Source organism: Petaurus breviceps, unplaced genomic scaffold (assembly GCF_028583685.1).
Source record: "Petaurus breviceps papuanus isolate PSGF00001 unplaced genomic scaffold, PetGlider_PUasm1.0 90779, whole genome shotgun sequence".
In the NCBI taxonomy this organism is placed as follows: Eukaryota; Metazoa; Chordata; class Mammalia; order Diprotodontia; family Petauridae; genus Petaurus; species Petaurus breviceps.
In genome coordinates, this window is record NW_027187344.1 from 8,785,632 (window position 1) to 8,807,742 (window position 22,111).

The window sequence follows — 22,111 nt, forward strand, 5'->3', positions numbered from 1 at the left end:
CTGTATATTTATGCAGAACATCCTGCTGTTGGTTTCTGATTTTTTATGAGCAGATTTTCTTCTTTTGCCCCCTACAATAAGAAATGAGTTGTAGTAGAGAGTTTGTAAAATTAGATAGTGTCCCATTGTGAAACAAACAGTAGCAATAGATTTAGAGAATCAAGTCAGCTTATGTAACTGGAAGATCATGAAGATATGGCAGTTGGCAACAGGGAATCAAATTAGAGAATGACTTTTTTCTTTTAATAACCCAAACAAAAAAGTTTGCTAAAACAACAACCTTTAAGAAAAGTTGTGTGTTTTTTTTTAATCTTTGCAGTCAGGAAATTTTAAGATAACTGTAGTTTTGAATATTATTAGGTTAGCACATGCTTATATTGAAATGTGGTAGGTCAAAATATTTTATCAGAGATAACATTCAATTTGTGAGCTTTGATGATTGTAGTCTTAAGTCCAAGACTGTAAGGTGGAAAGTCTATCCATTTTCCCCTAAGTAAATTTAAACAAGAGAAAAAAGTAACAATACTAATATATCTCAGAGAATTTGTTTTACAGAATAGCAGCTTAGAAATAAAAATACTGACAATAGCACAATTTACTAATAAGAAAATAGTTAGGTTCTTCTAGGTGGTGCAGTAAATAGAGCACCGGCCCTGGAGTCAGGAGGACCTGAGTTCAAATTCAGCTTCAGACACTTAATACTTACTAGCCATGTGTTAACACTTACTAGCCATGTGTCCTTGGCGAGTCACTTAACCCAAATTGCCCTACCTTCCTCCCTCCAAAAAGCAAAAAAAAAAAAAAAAGTTATTTAAATTTCAGGGATTTTTAAAAAATAAACTATTTTTACCTTATGTAAATTGTTTTTCTTGCCTCTAATTTGTTCACAGAATGATTAGTAATAATATTTTTATCAATATGACAATTCTTTTCAGAGAAAATTTGGATTTGGATGATTTGGATTTTAATGTTTCTGAATATCATTCAAGAAGAACTTATTCATAGATCTAGTTGAAGAAATATTGTGTGCTTTTGAATTGTTTCTCTACTAACCTCAGTTTCCTGTTGACTTTTACATTTAGTGCATTTTCTGCATAGTGGATGTTTTATCTAAAGTGTTGAATAAGTAGTGTTTTGAAATTATGCTATTAAAATGGATAAGGGCAAATGAGTCCCTGAGGAAATACTTCATTATATTATTGCCATTTTTAGGTCATCTCTTTTTAAAAGTCTCATGTGAAGGTGTCATCATAGGGAACCAACCTTTAAGGATGAAAGAGACAAAGCGTTCGTTCTTTGTAGTGTGTCTTCTACCTGACATTTTAAATGCTTTTAATCTCTTTTCTATCCATAAATTATAATGATAGATCTGGAATGTACCATAAAGTTCATCTAATGTCAGTCCTTCATTTTATTTATGGAAGAAACTGAAAACAACATAACCCAGTTCAAGTATTTATTAAGTGCCTGCTATGTAAAAGGCACTGTACTAGGTGCTAGAGATACAAAGACAAAATGAAAAACAGTAAAGAAAATGACGCTTGCCTTCAATAAGTTTCTTTTCTTCTGAAATCAGAGAGGGAAAGCAGTTGACTAAAGTTGTACAACTGGTTGTTAGCAAGGTAGGATAGAGTTTAGTCAGCAAATTAGGCAAGAATTTATTAAATGCCTATTATGTGCCTGGTTCTGGTGATATAAAGTCAAAACAATACCAGGGAAGATAATATAACATGTTTACAAATGTGTACAAAGTATACAAAACAGATACAAAATGATTTGGGAAAGAATGCACTAGTGGCTTTAGTGACTGTGCAAAGCTTGATGGACGTATTATGGGGAGCTTATGGGGAAGAGGCCGAGATGTTGGAATATCAGGAAGAAGTCCATCCAAGCTCTCCCCAAAAATCCTAATTGAGAATTCCAAGAAAAAAAGGTCACACTAGGTCATATTTCTAGTCCTGGCCTGCATAGAAGATAGAGGGAAGTCTGTGGACACTGATGGAGTCTAGTAAGGAGCCAGGCCTGACAGCATGAAGTATTCCAGGACAGGAACTAAAAGAGGACTGAGGATGTGTACTTGGTTGAGTAGAGGTCCCAGAACAACACAGGGGCCGAATCTGGTACAGATCTGTTGTTCACTACCTAGTGATTTAGGGTAGTCTGAGAATGGAACCAGGCCCTAGGATTGCCATTCCAGGAGAAGGAGCAGTTATGGGCTAGATCTAGGCTGTGCACTGAACAAGTTGAGAAGCAAACTGCAGCTGTGTGACTATGACCCTAAAAACAAAGAATAGTGGGAAAGTCTTAGTTCCAACCTCTACCACAATTTAGAACCTGTAGAAAATTAACCAGGGCAAGAAACCCAGACCAAAGGGGAGTCTGCAATTCTGTCACTCCAAATTCATTAAGCTTTCCAGGTTGGATCAAAAAGGGGTTTAAAAGAATAGACAAAGGATAGCCTGTGATTGGGCTCTGAATGAGGAAGAGGAAAGAGGAGAAGCGAGCAGAAGCAAATTGCACGAAAACTAGAGCACTGGAGCTGGACACACTCCTTCTGTTTCACCACTTTCTTCTTTATATACCAGAGGCAGAGATCCAACAATGAAGTAAAAGGAAACCCAGTTTCCTGAAAGGTGATGGGCTCAGGGTGCAGAATGAGACATTTTGTTTTTCTTTTCTTTTCTTTTCTTTTTTTCCAGTGTTAGGGGTGCAGTGAGAGGAAGCGAAAATCACTGTTTTATTAATTGGCAAAGTAAAATGTTAGAACTTACATAAAAAGCATAATGTAGCACTTGAGCTAAGCCTCGGAAGAAAGAAGGAATTCTAAGAGATGAAAGTAATGGCATTCCAGGCATAGGGGCCAGCCAGTCTAAAAGTATGAAGGGAAAGGAGAATAAACACATACACAGATAGTGTCTGTACCAGGCCCTGTGCTAAGTGATTTACAAATACCCATTTGATACTTAAAATAACCCTACAAGAGAGGTGTTGCTATAATCTCCATTACAAGGTACAAAAGCAAGAGATGGAATATTGTATATGAACAACAATAAGAAACACAATTTAGCTAAACTAAGAGTTCTTAACCTGGGGTCTACAGACCCCCTAAAGGATCTCTGGACAGATTTCAGTGAATTTGGATGGTGAGAAATTACATCTTTATTTCTACAAAGCTATAACTAAAATTTATAATTTCCTCCATTCATTTAAAAACATTATTATAGACTTCTCTAGACTGCCTGAGGGATTTGTGATCCCCTCCCCCAAAAAAAGATTAAGAACCCTTGTATTAGTCCAAAGTATCCATACAGTGGTGTTACTTCCTTTTTTTTTTTTTTTTGCTTTTTGGAGGGCAATTGGGGTTAAGTGACTTGCCCAAAGTCACACAGCTAGTAAGTGTGTCAAGTGTCTGAGGTCGGATTTGAACTCACATCCTCCTGACTCCAGGGCCGGTGCTCTTTTTCACTGCGCCACCTAGCTGCCCTGTGGAATTACTTTCAATAAGGCTGTAAAGATATGTTGGGTTCTACTTTTGAAGGGCTTTATATACCCAAAGAGTTTATATTTTATCCTAAAAATAATAGGGAGCCACTGGAGTTTATTAAGTAGCAATATGACACCCAACCTGTGCTTTAAGGAAATCATTTGGACAGGTATAATTAGGATGATGGTTTGGAGGGGGTAGAGATTTGAGGCAGATAGACCAATTAGGAAGTTTTCCCAGTGGTTATGAGGGCTTGAACTAGATTGGTACTTCTGTGAATGGAGAGAAGGGGCCATGTCAGAACAATGCTGTGAAGGTAGAGGTGAAAAGATTTGGAAACTCATGGGCCAGAATGCAGGACGGTGAGGATTTGACAATGACTCCAGAGTTGTAAATCTGGGTGAGGAGAAGGTTGGTGTCCACAGAAATAGGACAGTTTAGAAGAGATGTTTGATTTTTTGTTTTTCTTTTTGTGGGGGCGGGGGGTGCAGTACAGATATTAAATTCTATCCTTGACATTTTAGAATTTGAGAAAACATTCAGTTCCATATTAGGCAGTTGGGGTTGTATAACTTGGAGTTCAAGAGCAAAACTGAAGCTAGATATATAGGTCTGAGATTCATCATCATAAACATAATTAAATACATGTGAGAAGATGAGATAGGGAGGGAGGGAGGGAGGGAGAGAGAGAGAGAGAGAGAGAGAGAGAGAGAGAGAGAGAGAGAGAGAAACAAGAGAACGAGAACAGAAAGAAGAGAAAAGGTCTCAGGGGGACTGTTGATGGTGATGATCCCAGACTGAAAATGAATGTGGAAACAGTAAGAGAACCAAAAGGCAAAGACATGAAAACACAGAAAATATCCAGGAAAGTAATGTGATGGGAAATAAGGTCAGATGCTACAGAGAAGTTAAAAAAAAAAAAGTATGGCGATTAAGAAAAGACCATCAGATACAGTAATTTAGAGATTATTGGTGACTTTGGAAAGGATTGTTCTTGTGTAGTGATAAGTTCAGAAACCAGATTATAATGGAAAAAAAGAGAGGAGGGAAAGCAAAGACAAGAAGCAAAAGCAAAGCCAGCTTTATGTAGGACTTGAGCTAAAAGAGACAGGAGCAATATGGAACAAAAGCTTGAAGAATTGGTGGTGTTTAGTGAGTCATTTATGGACAGATGAGATATAAGCAAATTTGTAGGCAATAGTTAAAAGATAACATTAGTGGTGATAATTGTAGTGAAAATTTTCTGGAGAAGGCAGAATTAGCTAGTGGTAGGTAGAGCAAATGCAATCTTAGAATAGATTAATAGAAATATCCTATCCAGAACAAGGGAAATAATAGTCCTGTTTTACCTCATACTTCACACAAAAAAAGAAAAAAATTGGAATACTTTACTGAGAATTTCTTCTTTCCCCCTCCTTGTCTCATATTACTCAGATATCTTTCCCCATTAACTCTTCTCTCACTTCTGTCTCAAATGACGTTGTGGCCCTTCCCTTCTACAAGCACCCTGATCCCATTCTTTCCCATCTTCTCCATTAAATTGCCTCCACTATCATTCTCTTTCCTTTTTTAGTTTGTGGCCTCTCCCTTTGTACCAGTTCTTTCATTGCTGCCTATAAATACATCTATGTTTCTCATATCCTTAAAAAATTCTGACTTTATCCTATCAACTTCACCAGTTATCATATTTGCTGTTGTTCAGTTATTTCAGTTGTATCTAATTTTTTGTGACCCTGTTTGGTTTTTTTTTTTGTTGTTGTTTTGGCAAAGATGTTGGAGTGGTTTGCCATTTCCTTCTCCAGCTCAATTTACAGATGAAAAAGCTGAGGCAAACAGGGATAAGTGACAACCAGGATCACATTTGAACTCAGGAAGATGAATATTCCTGACCACAGGCACTCTGTCCACTGTTGCTACTTTGCTTCCCTATTATCCTATATGTTTATTGTATTTTATTTTTTCAGTTAAACATTTTCTTTCCCTCCCATCTGCCCTATCCCAAATTACAGAAAGAAGAAAAGCCCATGTGCACATTCTAGCAAAGAACATTACTTCACTGAGCATATCCAAAAACATTTGTCTCACAATGAATCTTCAGTCCATCTGTGTCAGGAAGGGAGGGTAGAATGCCTCCTCATCTATCCTTTGAAATCATAATTGGTCATTGCATTGATCAAAGTTCCTAAATCTTTTTACATTTTTTGTCCTTACTATATTGTTATCACACAAATCATTTTCCTGGTTTTGTTTACTTCTCTTTGCTTTAGTTTATATGAATCTTCTTATGTTTCTCTGAAACTATCCAGTTAGTCATTTCTTACAGCACAATATTATTCCTTTATGTTTTATACTATACGATAGTTGGTTTAGCCACTCCCCAACTGATGGGCATTCCTTTAGTTTTCTGTCTTTACACAGTTTAATAATGTTTTAGGGACAGTTACAAATGACTTTACAAAGTGACTGTACTACTTCATTACTCTTTCAGCAGTGCTTCGGTATACCTGTTTTTCCATGGTCCTTCAACATTTGATTTTTTTTTTCATAATTTTTCCTTATTTGAAGGGTGTAAGATGGAACCTCAGAGTTATTTTAGTTTGCATTTCTCTAGTTGGAGTAATTTTTACATGACTCTAGATAGTTAGATTTCTTCCTTTGAGAACTTCTTGTTCATATCCTTTCATCATTTATCTATTGGAGAATGGTTCTAATTCTTATAAATTTGAATCAGTTCCTTCTATATCTTGAATATGAGGCCTTTATTAGAAAAAAGTTGCTGCAAAGATTTTTTCCTTTTTCCTATTTCTTTTCTAATTTTTTACTCCATTAGATTTGTTTGCAAAAGTTAGTATTATTTAGTAAAAAGTATTTATCTTCTGTGTTCCTCTCTATTCCCAGTTTGATCATGAATTGTTATCCATAGAACTGAAAGATACTTTCTTCCTTGATCCTCTAATTTATTTATTTTAAAATATATTTTATTTGTTTAAATTAGCAAAAATATACCTTCTCACCCCTCCTACTCCTCAACACAGTCAAGAACACAAAAAAAAACTAAACCCACTACAAATATGTATAGTCAGTCAAAATAATTAAAATACATTGGCTATGTAAAAAAAAATAATAATTTGTCTCATTATCATGACTCCCTTGAGGTGTAACTCCAGTAATGGAGTCTCTGATTGAAAGGTTATAGACATTTTAGACACTTTATTTGCATAATTCCAAGTATCTTTCCAAATGGCTATACCATTTCACAGTTCTGCCAACAATATATCAGTGTACTTATCATAGCATAACCCTTCCAACATTGACTATTGCCAGTTTTAATCATTTTTACCAATTTGCAGGGTATGAGTGGAAACCTTAGGGTTGTTCTGACTTCACTGTCTTCCTCCTGTTTCATGCTTTGATCCTTTTTGTCCCCCAAATAGGAGTGTAAAGTTGGGTTGCTCTGTTTGCTTTGTTTCCTTTGCCTGCTCATGTTGCCACTCAATTACTTGACTTTTGGGCTTTTTGCCACAGTAGGACTTTGCCACCAGACAGGGTGGCTTCATTCCAAATGCTGGGGTTTTCTCAGCTGCTGAAGGTATTAGTTGGGTGCCCTCTCTGAAGTTTCCACAGACTCTGGCAAGCTGGTCGCACACCTCAGGACCTTCACCCTAGACCACAATCCAGATCCATGCAGGTTAAAGCAAGAGCAATTACCCCACAGACTGGTCGCTTGGTCCCCCTACAATCTGCAGGCCAGGAGCTGAAGCAGCCACATGTGGCTGCTGCTGCAGGGTCGCCCGCTTCTCTCCCCAGGGACAAAAGCCAACCATACTCCCAACTACTGGATCTCAAAGTCCACACTGCACTGACCTCTCACTTTGTCCTTAGCATCTATGTGTTGATAATTCTGGAAACTGCCACAGATTCTGGCAATCTGAAGTCCCTCCGGCTGTGGTTGGTCAGGCCCGCCCAGGGGCTAAAACCTCTGGCTTATGAGGGGCCAGGGTCAGCTCCCAGAGCACTGTGCTGGCCGCTTGCTGCCGGCCTGCCAGGCTGTCCTCAGCAGGATGCTAGCTTCTCTCTGTCATTTTGTGGGTTCTGTAGCTCCAAAGTTTCTTCAGTTACCTTAACTTAATAACACAATGTTTGATAAAATTGGAAAACAAATTATCTAGGAAAAAATTCATCACTGGGAAAACTAGAAAGCCTTCTGGTAGAAATTAGGCTTAAACCAACACTTTATACCATATTCTATAGTACATATATTACCTTAATATTAACAATCATTACTTTTAAAAATTAGAAGAAAAACAGAAATATCTCTTACAGCTATGGGTAGGAGATGTATTCTTAATTTTTTTGTTTGCTTTTTGGAGGGGGGAGGGGAGGGCAATTGGGGTTAAGTGACTTGCCTAAGGTCACACGGCTAGTTTTTTTTGGTGTGTGTGTGTTAAGTGTCTGAGGCTGGATTTGAATTCAGGTCTTCCTGACTCCAGGGCCAGTGCTCTATTCACTGTGCCACCTAGCTGCCCCAAGGAGATGTGTTCTTAAACAATCAAGTGGTAAAGGCAGTTGCAATAGATACCTTGGATTACTTGAAACTGAAAAGTTTCTGTACAGATAGAATTAAGGCACTAGAATAAGAAGCCAATTGGGGGGAAAAATCTTTGTAGGTCATGGGAAGTGAGTAGATTGAGTAATTGAGTGACTAGGGTATTGGAGTTAGAGTGAGTATGTATTTTGAAGACTCCAGATATGAGGACAGCAGTTGAGGAGAAAAAAAAATGCAATCTATGTACCAGTCTCATTGAGGAAGAAAGGAGAATGATCTGGATGTCAAAAAATAACAACTACTAGGATTTTGATTGGGTAATAGAGATAAATCCCATGATTCTCAAAGGAGGAGAGGTTACTGAGTGATCAAAGTAGGGAGAGATCCTGGAAGTGGCACTGGGGAGCAAAAGAATTTTCCAGCTCTCCCACTTCAACCAGTGAATTGAGAGAAGGAATTAAGCTGCAGCCAGTACTGGCAAGGGTAGCTAGGAATACTATGTCATCGGAAGGGTGCCAGGTATCTGTAGTAGCTAGGAGATGAAAGAAATGAGATAGGAAAAGATTTAGAATGGAGGGAAGTTTGTTGCCTGTGGAACAGGCATTCCAGAAGGCACAGTGGAAGGGAAGGATGATGCTTTGTTGCAAGCTTGGAGAGAGGTGAGACAAATGGGAATAAAGAATCCAGAGTGGGGTAGGATAGGAAATGGGGTTTGAATGATAGGTTCAAATATAAGGGTTTCAAAATTACTGGATGTATAAGGTAGGAATGGGTATGAGACTGTTCATCACTGAGTGGAAGGTGCCGCTCTTCTCAAAGGAGGATTGAAGTCAGGCTGGAGACAGTTGTAACATGAGATAGAAATTACAGATATTAAGCCCTGTTTCACACTCCTCTTCCCCTCTGAAGGCTGGAGATTAGGATGGAAAGGATATAGCCAGAGATGGAGTCAAAACCTGCACAGTAGGAGATGGGAGTCCCTCTCTTCAGTGACTTTCCTCTTCCCTGAAGAGGCAGGTACAGCAGGAGATGGAAGACCTAAGGTAAAAGGGTAGGTTTTTCCCTATTGCATGGGAAGTTCTCCACATCACTTTTGGGAGATCAGGCTGGCAGGAGGAGATGGGAGTTGCCTTGTGCTAGCACAAATGGAAGTAAGCCTAGCCTGATCCCTTGCCACTTTCCCTCAGGGGGCACAAACCGAAGGAGATGGAGGTAACTTGGTTAAATGAAGGTCTAGCTTTTCTTGTTCATTTATTCTACCTGTCAGACCATTCTGCAGTCTGCTGGTTCTGTGTTCAGATCACACACTTTAATTATCAGGGTCTCACTGGGTTCTATCCTGGACCTTATTTTCTTCTCCCCCCATACTATACTTGGTGATAGCATCAATTCCCAAGAATTTGATTGACATCTCTATGTTTATGATTCTGGAACCTACCTTTCCTGCCCTATCCTTTCTGCTGACCTGTAGTCTTTCATCTCATACTGCCTTTTATATATCTGAAACTGAATTTCCAGCAGGCATCTTAAATTGAATATGTACAAAACTGAATTCATTGTCTTTTCCACTAAACCCTCCCCCCTTCTACCTTCTGTATTACTGTAGAGGGCAACCCTACCCTCCAGGGGTGGAGAACTTAGCCCACACATGGCCTTCTGGATTCTCAAGTGTAGCTTTTTGACTGAATCCAAGTTTTGCAGAACAAATCCTTTTATTAAGGGGATTTGTTTTGTGAAGTGTGTGGCCTCGAGGCCACATGTTTCCCACTCTTGTCCCAGTCTCTCAGGCTCACAATCTATGAGTCATCCTCAACTCCTCACTATCTCTCACCCTTCCTTCTCCCTTTATCCAAGCTGTTGCTTGATTTCACCTTTGTAACACCTCTCAAATAAGCTCCCTTCTCTCCTCTGACATTGTTACCACTCTAGTGCAGAACCTCATCACCTCATATCTAGATTATTGCAATAGCCTTCTTTTGTGGGTGCCTGGTTCAAGTCTCTTCCCACTTCAATGCATCTTCCTTTCAGCTATCAAAGTAATTTTCTGAAATTGCAGGTCCAACTACATCACCCTTCCCCTACTCCAGAAACTTCAGTGGCTCCCTGTCACTTTCAAGATCAAGTACAAAATACTCTATTTGGCATCCAAAGCCCTTGGTATTCTTTGATCCAGTGACACTGGATGTTCCATGAAATTTCATCTCTTAACTCTAGGCACCTTTTCTGTCTGTCTCCCATGCCTGTAATATTCCTCCCTCCTCATCTTCTCTTATTCCCTTTCTTGGCTTACTTTAAATCCCCAGTAAAACCTGTCTTCTACAGGAAATCTTTCCCCAATCCCTGTTAATTTTACTGGCTTCCCTTTTTTAAATTATTTCATATTTATCCTGCATATACTTTGTAATAGTTGTTTGCTCATTGTCTCCCCCATTAGTTGTGAGCCCTTTGATGTCAGGGACTATCTTTTGCCTCTTTGTGTATCCCCAGTGTTTGGCACAGAGCCTGGCACATAATACATACTTATATTAATTGTATATTTACTGGCTAAGGGTTTCCATAGAGCCCTGAAATGGTTGATGCAGCTAGGTCAGAAGAGTGGTAGTGGACAGCTTGCTGGGCCTGGAATCAGGAAGACATGAATTCAAATCCAACCTCGGATACTTATTAGCTGTGTGACCCTGGACAAGTCATTTAACCTCTTTTTGCCTCAGTTTCATCAGCGGGATTAACAATAGCACCTATCTTTTAGAGTTGTTTGAGGATCAAATGAGATAATAATTGTAAAGTGCTTATAGCACAGTGCTTAGCACACAGTAAGCACTATGTAAAATGTTAGCTACTACTTCTAGTACTAGTATTGCTACCACTACTGCCACTACTGGCAAGAGTATTGCTGACATTCTGGTTCCAAAAGCTTTGACCTTGGTGAAAGGTGAAAGAGACTGTAGGTAGCCCTCCTCGGCCCATGGCTTTGATTGCACCAGAATATACCATTTGTGCTTTAAAAAGACCTGAACTTTCCTTGTGGCTATGAGCATGAGAAGGGTTGCAGCTTGTGAGTTATTGTGATGTGATATGGTTTTTGTGTTCTCTCACAGATGAAATCAAGCATAAGCAAACACAGAATTCATGTTATACTTAAATTGGTCTATAGTATATCAATTGCATTGAAACATATTCATGTTTTTAAAACAAGAATGAAAGCAGAAAACTGGTCTATTTTTTATGCTTATAACTCTTGCCATATCATCATTTAAGATGTTTTTAGATTCTTATTTCTGGATTTTGTAATTAACTCATTAAAAAATTTCATTTATTACAAATACTCTGGTATCTTACAGAAAATTCAGTGTATGCTCATGGGGTATGGAGGGAAAGGAAACAGGAAATGGGAAGTCATCTGAAAACTTTTTGATAGTTCAGTAGAGAAATTTAAAAAAACTTTTAGAACTGAAATACTATACTTCTTTGAAAAGAAAAGAGCAGATTTTTCAGACCTACATAAAAGGAAATGAGAATAAAAGTATTCTAGTCTTCATTTTACTATAGGCATAAAAAGCAATACTGTTTAAAAATATAATTGCTAATTAGTTGTGTCTTTTAAAAATATTTTTCTTAGATCGTAAAAATGTTAGGAAAAATATGTTTGTAATAATGAGTAACTGTCTTATGATTCAGCAATAAATTCAGAGATGGATTTTTATGTTGTATTGTTCAAATAAACAAGCAGCAGCCTACGGAAACAAAAGTAGGGCTTCCATATTAGAAGTTTTGTAGAATATGTTCTTAGGTGTTATGTATGTTCTTAGGTGGCAATACAGAATGGGATTCATAAGTGATTATTGATCTATACTAGCTTAGCCCTGGTGAACAAAGAGTAAGATGCTACTGTTTTCCTGCTGTTGCCCTGTTAGAGTTTGATACATAATGGTATTTTTATGTTGCTTTTTAGTTCATTTCTATTTTTACAAATGTACTGATATTCTGTTACTATAGGAAAAGATTTTTAGATAATCTGTTTAATAACTTTATATAAACATTTTATTCAACAAAAACCTTCAAGGTGATGAACTTCCTTACCATAAAAGCTAAAGATCCACTCTCAGAAGAAATCATATCTCCTTTTTTTGTACTCAGTAAACCTTTTGGTTCAGTTTTGTCTATTACTCCTTACTCACTATTTCTTCAGTTCATATCTAGTAGAATCATTAAGATTCGAAATCTACATAGGAAACAAAACAAAGTACATCATGAAACAATTATGTTAATAACCTTTTAAAAGCAATTTCACAGCCAAAGGAGGACGTAAGAGTTATTAAGTGATATGAGTTGAAAGGAGAACTAGATTCATTTCTAAATAAATGGAGCTCTGAAACTTTAATTATTTTTTTTGTTTGTTTGTTTTTGCTTTTTGGAGGGGGGAGGATAGGGCAGTTGGGATTAAGTGACTTGCCCAAGGTCATATGGCTAGTTTTTTTGTGTTAAGTGTTGGAGGCTGGATTTGGACTCAGGTCCTACTGACTCCAGGGCTGGTGATCTATTCACTGTGCCACCTAGCTGCCCCACTCTGAAATTTCTTTTTGTCCCTTGTTAGTTTCTAGCAATTATGAATTAAATATTCTATGATATTATATTGAAATATTTATTTCATTGAAATTCTTGGTTTTAATCCCAGCTCCTTTGATCTCCGAAATATTATATTCCAAGCCCTTCAATCCCTCAATGTAGAAGCTGCCAAATCCTGTGTCATCCTGATTGTGTTTCCACAATATTCAAATTGTTTCTTCTTGGCTTCTTATAATATTTTCTCCTTGATCTGGGAATTCTGGAACCTGGCTATAATATTCCTAGGAATTTTCTTTTTGGGATCTTTTTTGAAAGGTGATGGATGAATTCTTTCAACTTCTATTTTGACCTCTGGTTCTAAAACATATGGGCAATTTTCCTTGAGAATTTCTTGAAAGATGATTTCTATGTTCTTTTTTTTTTTTATCATGGCTTTCAGGTAATCCAATAATTTTTAAATGATCTCTCCTGGATCTATTTTCCCGGTCAGTGGTTTTTCCAATATTTCACATTGCCTTCTATTTTTTCATTTGTTTGGATCTATTTAATAATATCTTCATTTCTCACAAAGTCATTAGCTTCCATTTGCTCCATTCTAATTCTGAAGGAATTATTCCCTTCAGTGAGCTTTTGAGATTCTTTTTCCATCTGGCAGATTCTGCTTTTAAAGGCATTCTCCTCATTGGCTTTTTGAGCCTCTTTTGCCATTTGAGTTAGTTTACTTTTTAAGGTGTTATTTTCTTCGGTCAGGTTGTTGACTCATTTTTCATAATTTTCTTGCATCGTTCTCATTTCTCTTCCCAATTTTTCCTCCACTTCTCTTATTTGCTTTTCAAAATCCTTCTTAAGCTCCTCTATGGCCTATAATCAGTTCATGTTTTTCTTGGAAGCTTTTGGTGCATGAGTTCTGACTTCATTGTCTTCCTCCCACTCCATGCTTTGATCACTTTTGTCCCCCAAAAAGGAATCTAGGGGCGGCCAGGTAGCACAGTGAGTAAGAGCACCGGCTCCAGTGTCGGGATGATCTGCGGATCAAATCTGGGCTCAGATACTTAGCACCATACCCAGAAATAACTGGCCATATAACCTTGAGCAAGTTACTTAACCCCAATTGCTTTAAAAAAAAAAAAAAAGGAATCTAAAGTTGAATTGCTGTGTTTGCTTTGCTTCCTTTGCTTGCTCATGTTGCCACTAAATTACTTGACTTTTGAGCTTTTTGCCACAGTAGAACTCTGCTTTCAGAGAGGAGAGCTTTGTCCCAATCACTGGGGTTTTCACAGCTGCTGAAGCTATCAGTTGGGTGCCCTCTTTGAAGCCTCCACAGGCTCTGGCAAGCTGGTCGAATACCCCAGGACCTCCACCCTAGACTGTGATCCAGATCCAAGCAAGTTAAAGCAAGAGCAATTACCTGGTCACTTGGTCCCCCTACAATCTGCAGTCTGGGAGCTCTGAAGTAGCCCTGGAGTGGCAACTGAATGGGCTACTGTGCCTCAGCTGCTTCTCCCTCTGGGGCAAAGGCCGAAATTCATTCCCAGACCCCCTGTTCCCAAAGTCCACACTGATCTCTCTCTTTGTCTTTGGCAGTTATGGGTTGATAATTCTGGAAACCACCACAGCTGCTGGTGATCATCTCTCCCAAAGTCTCTCCAGCGAATGCTGGTTGTGGCTGCCCTGGGGCTAAAACCATGGGCTCGAGTGGGGCTGGGTTCTGCTCCCACCAGGCTGTGATGAACTCTTCTTGCTGACCTGCTGGGCTACCTTCAGCAGATTTGTTTCTCTCTGTCACTTTGTGGGTTCTGTAACTCTAATGTGTGTTTAGAGTCATATTTTATAGGTATTTGAGGTGTTTATGGGGAGAGCTCATGAAGTTTTCCTGCTTCTATGTTGCCATCTTGGCTCCACCCGTATAATGAAATATTTATTGTCAAGGAAATGTCTCCTTGTATGTTGCATGCAGATCAAATTTTGAACCTTTCTTTTTAAGAAAGTAATTTTCAGAATTGTTTTCATAAAAATATATCCTTTAATGTTATCTTTTTTAAAAAGTGGGGGATAGAGAAGTGTGGAATAGGAACTTAAATTAAAAGATTAACACTATCTTTCTCACATTTTCTGCTTTATTTAATACTATTTTAACAAATTATAAAACTGAAAGGTATTCTGTAAATATCATTGACAAAGATTTATGAATCTGAGGTCTTATTTTAGAATCAGATGGAATATATATGTATGTATGATAACTGTCATTTTAGCAGAAAAGGGTCTTTCTGTATGGTGGAGTTAGTGTTTGAGGTTTTTGGGTTGTTTTTTTTTTTTAGAAGAAGGAGTTTGGATTTTTTTTTTTTCATCCTGGACAACAAAGGAAAGCCAAGGCATATGGGCAGGAAGAGAGGCTTAGCATGATATCCAAGATAAAAAAAAAAAAGGTGGTAACTAAAATAAGCAGATTGTAGGCAAGAAAAAAGTAGTTTAATAGTGAGAACAGGTAACTAAAAGTTCTGAGAAAGAAGGAAAAAAACTTCTGGAAATTCAGTTGGAAATTTTAAAAACATCACCTTCATTTGGAAAGTTTTATGGTACAAATAGAGAATAAATTAAAGGAACTTGGTATAAATTAGCACCTAGGGGTTTTCACCCAATGATGTGGCTAAATTTTGTCAAGGAAGTGAAAATCATTATCTGGCTAAATACTTACATACAAAGGCAGGAAACCAATAAAGTATGTGAAGGAGGGGAGGGGAAATGATGCTTGATGTTATCAACTATGCTGACATAAAACGAAACAAACCTTGATGGTTTATTTTACTTAGGGTTTCCATTTGAAAGTCCAACAGTAAAAATGAACTTTTTCTAAAATTATGAAGGAAGGCAGATTACCTTTTCTTTGTTACTTAATATTTCTAAGTCTTGGCCTTGTTATCACCTTCTTAGTCCAGCATTGCCGTATACCATATGTATTACAAAAGTTAATGAAAGGATATGTCAAGGAAGCCTGGCATAGAGGATGGAGGAAATATATCATGTTCAGGGAGACCTGGGTTTAAATCCTCACTCTAATCTCTAGATATATGACATAATGGCAAATTACTTAATCTCTCAGTTCACAAGGCAACTTTCTGAGATGACATAATATTACAGATGAATTGAGTTTCTGGATAGAATTGATATGTTAGTAATGTCCAGCTCTTCATGACCCTATTTGGGGTTTTCTTGGCAAAAATATTGGAATGGTTTACCATTTCCTTCTCCAGCTCATTTTACAGATGAGAAAACTGAGGTAAACATGGTTAAGTGATATGCCAAAAGTCACCTTACACTGATGTAATCACAGGTCTAGACGACTGGTCCAAAAAAGTGTATATATATATGGTAAAAACACATACATACCTCAATTTAAAAAAGAAACAACATGCTACATAAATAATGTAATAGGCTGTAATTCTGGTTCTCCCCTCTTTCTCCCAGTTACTAGTTTCTTCTCCAAGTTTACCTTGTATTTACTTTTTATTTATCTTATACATATCTATGTATGTGTGTATATATATATATATATATATGTATGTATATATATATATATATCCCTTGTTTGGAGAAAAGCTGATCAACAATGTCAAAAGCTACAGTGAGATCAAGAATGATGAAAATTGGGGCGGCCAGGTAGCACAGCGAGTAAGAGCATCAGCTCTAGTGTTGAGAAGACCTGGAGATCAAATCTGGGCTCAGATACTCAGCACCACACCCAGAAATAACTGGCTGTGTAACCTTGAGCAAGTCACTTAACCCCGATTGCTTTAAAAAAATAAATAAAATAAAGTTTAAAATAAACAAGTTGTAAGGGTTTTTTGAAGATAATTTTGCTGAATGAATAAATTCATTGCTTTTTATTTTCCATGAGTGTAAACCAAAGAGTATTATGTTTTTGTTTTTCAAAGGCACGGCAACAAGCTCAATTACGGCATCAAATGGCAGAGGATAGTAAGGCAGATTACTCAGCCACTCTTCAGAAGTTTAACCATGAACAGCATGAACATTATTATACTCACATACCAAACATCTTCCAGGTAAAAGAGCTGTTTATTTTTTGTAAATCATGTTCATAGTTGTGACTGTGGCTTACAAATCAGGATAATCCAACGTTCCCCCTAAATAATTTTTTAAAAACTGAGTAGCACATAACATTAAGATCCTGAAAAATTTTAGTTCTAGGATTTTCAAGGAATATTTGGAATGGTACACCAAAGATCTATTTTAAAATAGAAAAGAATTTGAGGTTAGTTTTTAAACTCATAGGAAGACAGTAATATCTTATCTACCTTATAGATTAATAATATGTTGATGGTCTTCCTGATGCCTCAGATCTATTTAGCCTGAGAATCTCCATATTCTGCTTCAGCCTTTTAAAACCTTCACAGAGATGTGAAGCTCAAATGGGTTGACAGTCAATTCTTTCTTTCATTTTTGTTTTGATTCATTTTTACTTGTGGAATACAGACTACTGACTTTACTTCTGTACTTGAGTACAGAAAAGCAGTAGTTTTATAGGTAGATTTATTGTTAACAGGAATAGTAAATTTCTTGTTGCAGACAGACATGGTTGTATATAAACTCCACCAATACTAAAAACAAAGGTTTCTCCATATGTAGGGAACACTGATTTTATTTCAATTACAGTAGAAGTAGTGGGTGAAAGCAGTTATTAATACAAAGATAAACTTTTCTTGTGGAAAATAATGGGAAATTAAATTTAAAACATTAAATGATAAATTCACATTAATAAAGTAATATGTTAAATATAAAGTATCATTAATATTTGAAATCTTACCACTATCAGATATCTATGCAGTATGAATGATAATGACGTTTTTTAGACCACTCTTTATTCTCTAAAGCAGTGGTGTCAAACTCAGATAGAAACGGATCCCTGCTGGCTGCACATTGACTTAGGGAGTTTTGTGGGCTACAGTCTGTGAGTTTGACACCTGCTGAAAAGCATGTCCAGTATTTAGATGCAATTAACTGGTCAGTGACTCTTTTATTGACCTCTTTATCTCTGAAAGAATATCTTAAATGTTACCATAATATGGAAATAAAGTTTTCTTAAATCCTAGAAAAATATGTAAATTGATTACATATAAAATATTCTGTTTCAGAAAATACAAGAGATGGAGGAAAGGAGAATAGTCAGAATTGGTGAATCAATGAAAACTTATGCTGAGGTGGATCGCCAAGTGATACCAATCATTGGGAAATGTCTGGATGGTATAGCAAAGGCAGCTGAATCTATTGATCAAAAAAATGTGAGTATTGAATTTTGGTTGTAGAGCCAGTAACGTGTTTCAGTGTATGGTAGCTTCATTATTTTAAAAGTGCTTCCCAAACTTTGGGCTTCTATATGTGGAAAAACATTGAGAAGGTGATATATGCTCTACATTTTCGATCTGTATGCAGAATTTTGTCATTCTGATTTATAAGAATGAATAACATTTAGTTTGTTATAGAATGCACTGCCTTTTCACAGCTTAATGTATAAATCATTTTTGCCTTTCAGAAAACGTTACCTTCATTCAATTTATTTAACAATTACCAGATTAGACTCTAGTTATTTTTGTGGTATATCTTAATTGCTTTTTGCTAATTTGAAGAGGCTTAGTATTTTTCAGTTTCTTTTTTTTTTCCTTTTTGGAAAGGGGAAGGCAGGACATTGGGATTAAGTGACTTGCCCAAGGTCACATGACTAGTAAGTTGTTAAATGTCTGGGGCTGGATTTGAACTCAGGTATCTGTTGTCCTATTTAGTTTCTTTATTCTTATATATGTACAAATGTAGATGAGTACATTATTTCTTGGCTGTGTATAATATTGCCACTAGAATAATTTCCTAAGCCTGTTCTTTGAGAGACATCTCTCACCTACTGAAGATGGATAAGGAGTTAGCTCCTGGGAGAGGAGATGGTAGTCTTTTTGATAGTGTTAAAAATATCTGGAGCCTACATAAAGTAAAGTCATCCCATGATACTTCAGACTAAATCCAATAATAATTGGTGGGGTTTTTTTGTTTGTTTTGGGGGTGGGAGTGCTTTAAGGGGCAAAAGAACAGGATAAAATAAGAGATAGAACTACTGGTTAGGGTGGAAGGGACAGTGACAACTGGCTGCAGAAAAAAGCAGAGCTACTTAATTCTTACTTTATTCTTATTCTCTTAAGAGAATGGCTTTGGCATTGGAAATGATTCAATTAAATTGGCCAACATCGAGCTAATATCAGTCACAAGTAAGGAGATAGTAAAAAAGCGTCTAGTTGCCTTTGATGAATTAACATCAGCTGGTCTATATTAATCCTCAGGTACTGAAAGAACTAGCACCTGTGAGAGTTAAGCTGCTGCCAGGGATACCTGAAAGATCTTGGAAATTGGGAAAGGTACTAGCGGAGAGGCTCAGGCATCTGTGCTTAGTCTGGTGCTGGTTGTCATTTTTGAACTCAGAGGAGGAGTCTTAGATGTAGGAAGAGAATCATAAGAGTTTAGTATTATGGAAACCAAAGGAGAAAAGGTTACCAAGAAAGAAAGGGTAATCACATTGTCAAGTGTCTATGATGGAGAGGTATAAGAGGATGAGGATGGGAAAAAAAGGTAATTGGATCTAATGATTTTTTTTCTTTTTTTTTTCTTTTTTGGAGGGCAATTGGGGTTAAGTGACTTGCCCAAAGTCACACAGCTAGTAAGTTCATCAAGTGTCTGAGGTCGTATTTGAACTCAGGTCCTCCTGACTCCAGAGCCAGTGCTCTATTCACTATGCCACCTAGCTGCCCTGGATCTAAAGATTTTTAAAAGGTTATTAGGACATTTACCAAGAGTTGTTTCTGTTCTTTGTTGGATGGAAGCCAGATTACAAAGGCTTAGGAACTAAGTAGATTGTGAGGTAGCAGCAAATGCAAACTGTTATTTTTGTAGAAGGTGTTGGATGGTCAAGGAAAAGATTATTTGTTATTTTGTTTTAGAAACACAAATGGGAAAATGGATAAGATGAGATTCAGGATAAAAGTTGTAGACTTTAGCTGAGACTGGAGAGAATGATAAATCTTTGAGGATCTTGAGAGACCTTATGGAAGACTTAGAGTCAGTTGTATTCAGTCTCAATAATGTAGTAGGAGTTCTTCTATTGTTGAAATGTCAAACATGCAGCCCACCAGCTTGCATGTAACCCACAACACTCCTAAGTGGGCCCAAACCAGATTAGAATGTAATTGGTAAATCTTTAATAAATAAAAATACAATAAAACATACACAATGTTAATGTGTGATTTTCTGTATCTGTAGAGATTCTCATGTATGGTTTAGTGGCCTTCTTTCTATTTGAGTTTGTCATCATTGAATGATACAGGGAATAGAGTTGGTGCTTAAAGATTTAGAACAGCTATTGTGTGGGGGTATGTGATAGTTAATAAGAATTGAGAAATGTCATGGTTCCATGCCATATAGAAAATCAGAGGATGTAGGTTCAAGTCTTAGCTCTGCTTACTTCCTTTGGGAAAGTAACCTTGGGCAAGTAACATAGCTTCTCAGGGCCTTAATTCCTTCATTTGTAAAATGAGGGGTTAGGGTTAGATGAGAACTCTTAAGATTCTTCTAGCCCCCTCATGCATAAAACCCCCCAAACAAACTAACAAAAGAATAAAATAATCCAAATGATGTAGATAGTGGAATTTTGTAGGAGATTCACTCCACTTGATTTCAGATCTTCTCCAGAAGTATTTGACAACTTATGAGTAGCACTGGAGGGAGCTGAGCAGTTTTATGAGTAGCACTGGAGGGAGCTGAGCAGTTGGAGTTAGTCAGAGTTGAGACTTGGAGTGAGAAAGAGGAATTCAAAGGGATTCAAATGTAGGGAAAAGGATGATGATGAAGTGATAAGAATGTCAAGATCAAGTCTGAGTAGAATTTGTATACTGAAAAAATGGGGAGGAACTAAGAGACTGAAGGTCAAGATGAGGGGTAAGTACCATCCTAGAAAAGATAAGGGAACCTTCAGGAGAGGTGAAAGGAAAAGGATTATCAGACTAGGAAATTTTGGAGGTGAAACAGTTTTGAGTGAGGATGAGGTCCAGAATTTGACCACATTTGTGGGTGGCTGAAGTAGTAAGGTGTAGACTTCATAGGCATCTATAAGGATGTGTTTAAAAGATGTACTGATTCCACCTCAGAGACCTGGAGAGAGATAAGGGAAACCAGAAGAAAAGGAGAAGTCAAAAAAGAAGCCATGATACAGAGAGCTGTAATAAATGTAGAGAGGAAAGCTAACTCAGTGGGAAGAGATAGATTGATTGTAAGAGTAAGTAATGGAGAATGAAAAGGAAACTTATTAATAAAAAAGTGGAGTTCCAAATGGCACAGTAGAATGACTAGCCAGGAGAGAATAGGTAGGGGCCACAGTTAGGATGTGTGGAGTTGAGGGAATGAAATCTAGTAAGAATTTGAGGGGAAGTTAGTATCCAAAAGGTGCTTATGCTAAGGACCATAAATCTAGATGAAATATTGGAAAAAGAAGCTTGAGAAGGTGAGCTAGAAGAATGTGTTAAGCATTGGGGAAGTGAGTAGGGAGCAGGTAGAGATTATACTGAGCATTGATAGATAACAAGATTAAATCAAACCTAGGATCTAGGCTTCCTAGAATTTGAAATCTCTTGGGGGAATTCAACTAGAATAAAAATCTCTGTGTTGGATGACTCAAAGTATTGAAAGTTTGTTACTGACCTTATTTGCATATGAAAGGCAGGAACTGAGAACAAAGGACTTCAAATGGACATGAAGACATTCTCTTAGCAGCTCCCCCTAACCATTTTATTTCTTTTTATTATTATTATTTTTTAATTTTTTGCTTTTTTGGAGGGGGGAAGGTAGGGCAGTTGGGGTTAAGTGACTTGCCCAAGGTCACATGGCTAGTAAGTGTTAAGTGTCTGAAGTCAGATTTAAACTCAGGTTCTCCTGACTCCAGGGCCGGTGCTCTATTCACTGTGCCACCTAGCTGCCCCCACCATTTTATTTCTTGCCTTCCCTACGTACAGGATAAGTGGGGTGGGGTGCTGACAGAATGAATGCTCAGTGCCACAGGATCAAATAGTTTTCATTATTTGTTGCAATACAACCCCCCAATGTGGTTTGAAGGGGAATTCAGATTGACAATCAGAAATGGGAGAATTAAAGAGAAGTTTTAACCTCAATTCATATAAAAAAATACAACAGGTACTCGTATACTGCTAGCCATGAGGAAATTATTTCATAGGACAGACTAAATGCCTGTGGTCTCTAATTAGCTAGCTGACTTGTTTGTTCTAAAAGTGTGTAGATAAACTATGACCCCAGGATCTGACCAGACTCTCTCTCTGTGAAGCATTAATTTTTTTCACTAGTCCAGTGCCTGGTTTTATGATGGCCTCCCTTGCACACTTAAATATATTTTTATATGTGAATGTGTGTGTGTGTGTGTGTGTGTGTGTGTGTGTGTGTGTGTGTGTGTGTGT

The 22,111-nt window shown here is 37.3% G+C and overlaps 2 protein-coding genes across 13 annotated transcripts in view; both read left to right on the plus strand.

The window, feature by feature from the left end:
* TOR1A (torsin family 1 member A) overlaps window positions 1-22,111 on the plus strand; it is a 381,690-nt gene that overhangs the window by 237,643 nt on the left and 121,936 nt on the right. The gene's annotated exons all lie outside the window — the stretch shown is intronic.
* The window catches only part of FNBP1 (formin binding protein 1), a 211,000-nt gene that overhangs the window by 154,193 nt on the left and 34,696 nt on the right, over window positions 1-22,111 (plus strand). For all 12 annotated transcript variants that reach the window (XM_069069374.1, XM_069069372.1, XM_069069373.1 and 9 more), the window contains exons 7-8: window positions 16,529-16,657; window positions 17,747-17,893. In XM_069069374.1, coding sequence (XP_068925475.1) covers window positions 16,529-16,657; window positions 17,747-17,893 — 276 coding nt within the window. The remainder of the gene's footprint in view (window positions 1-16,528; window positions 16,658-17,746; window positions 17,894-22,111) is intronic.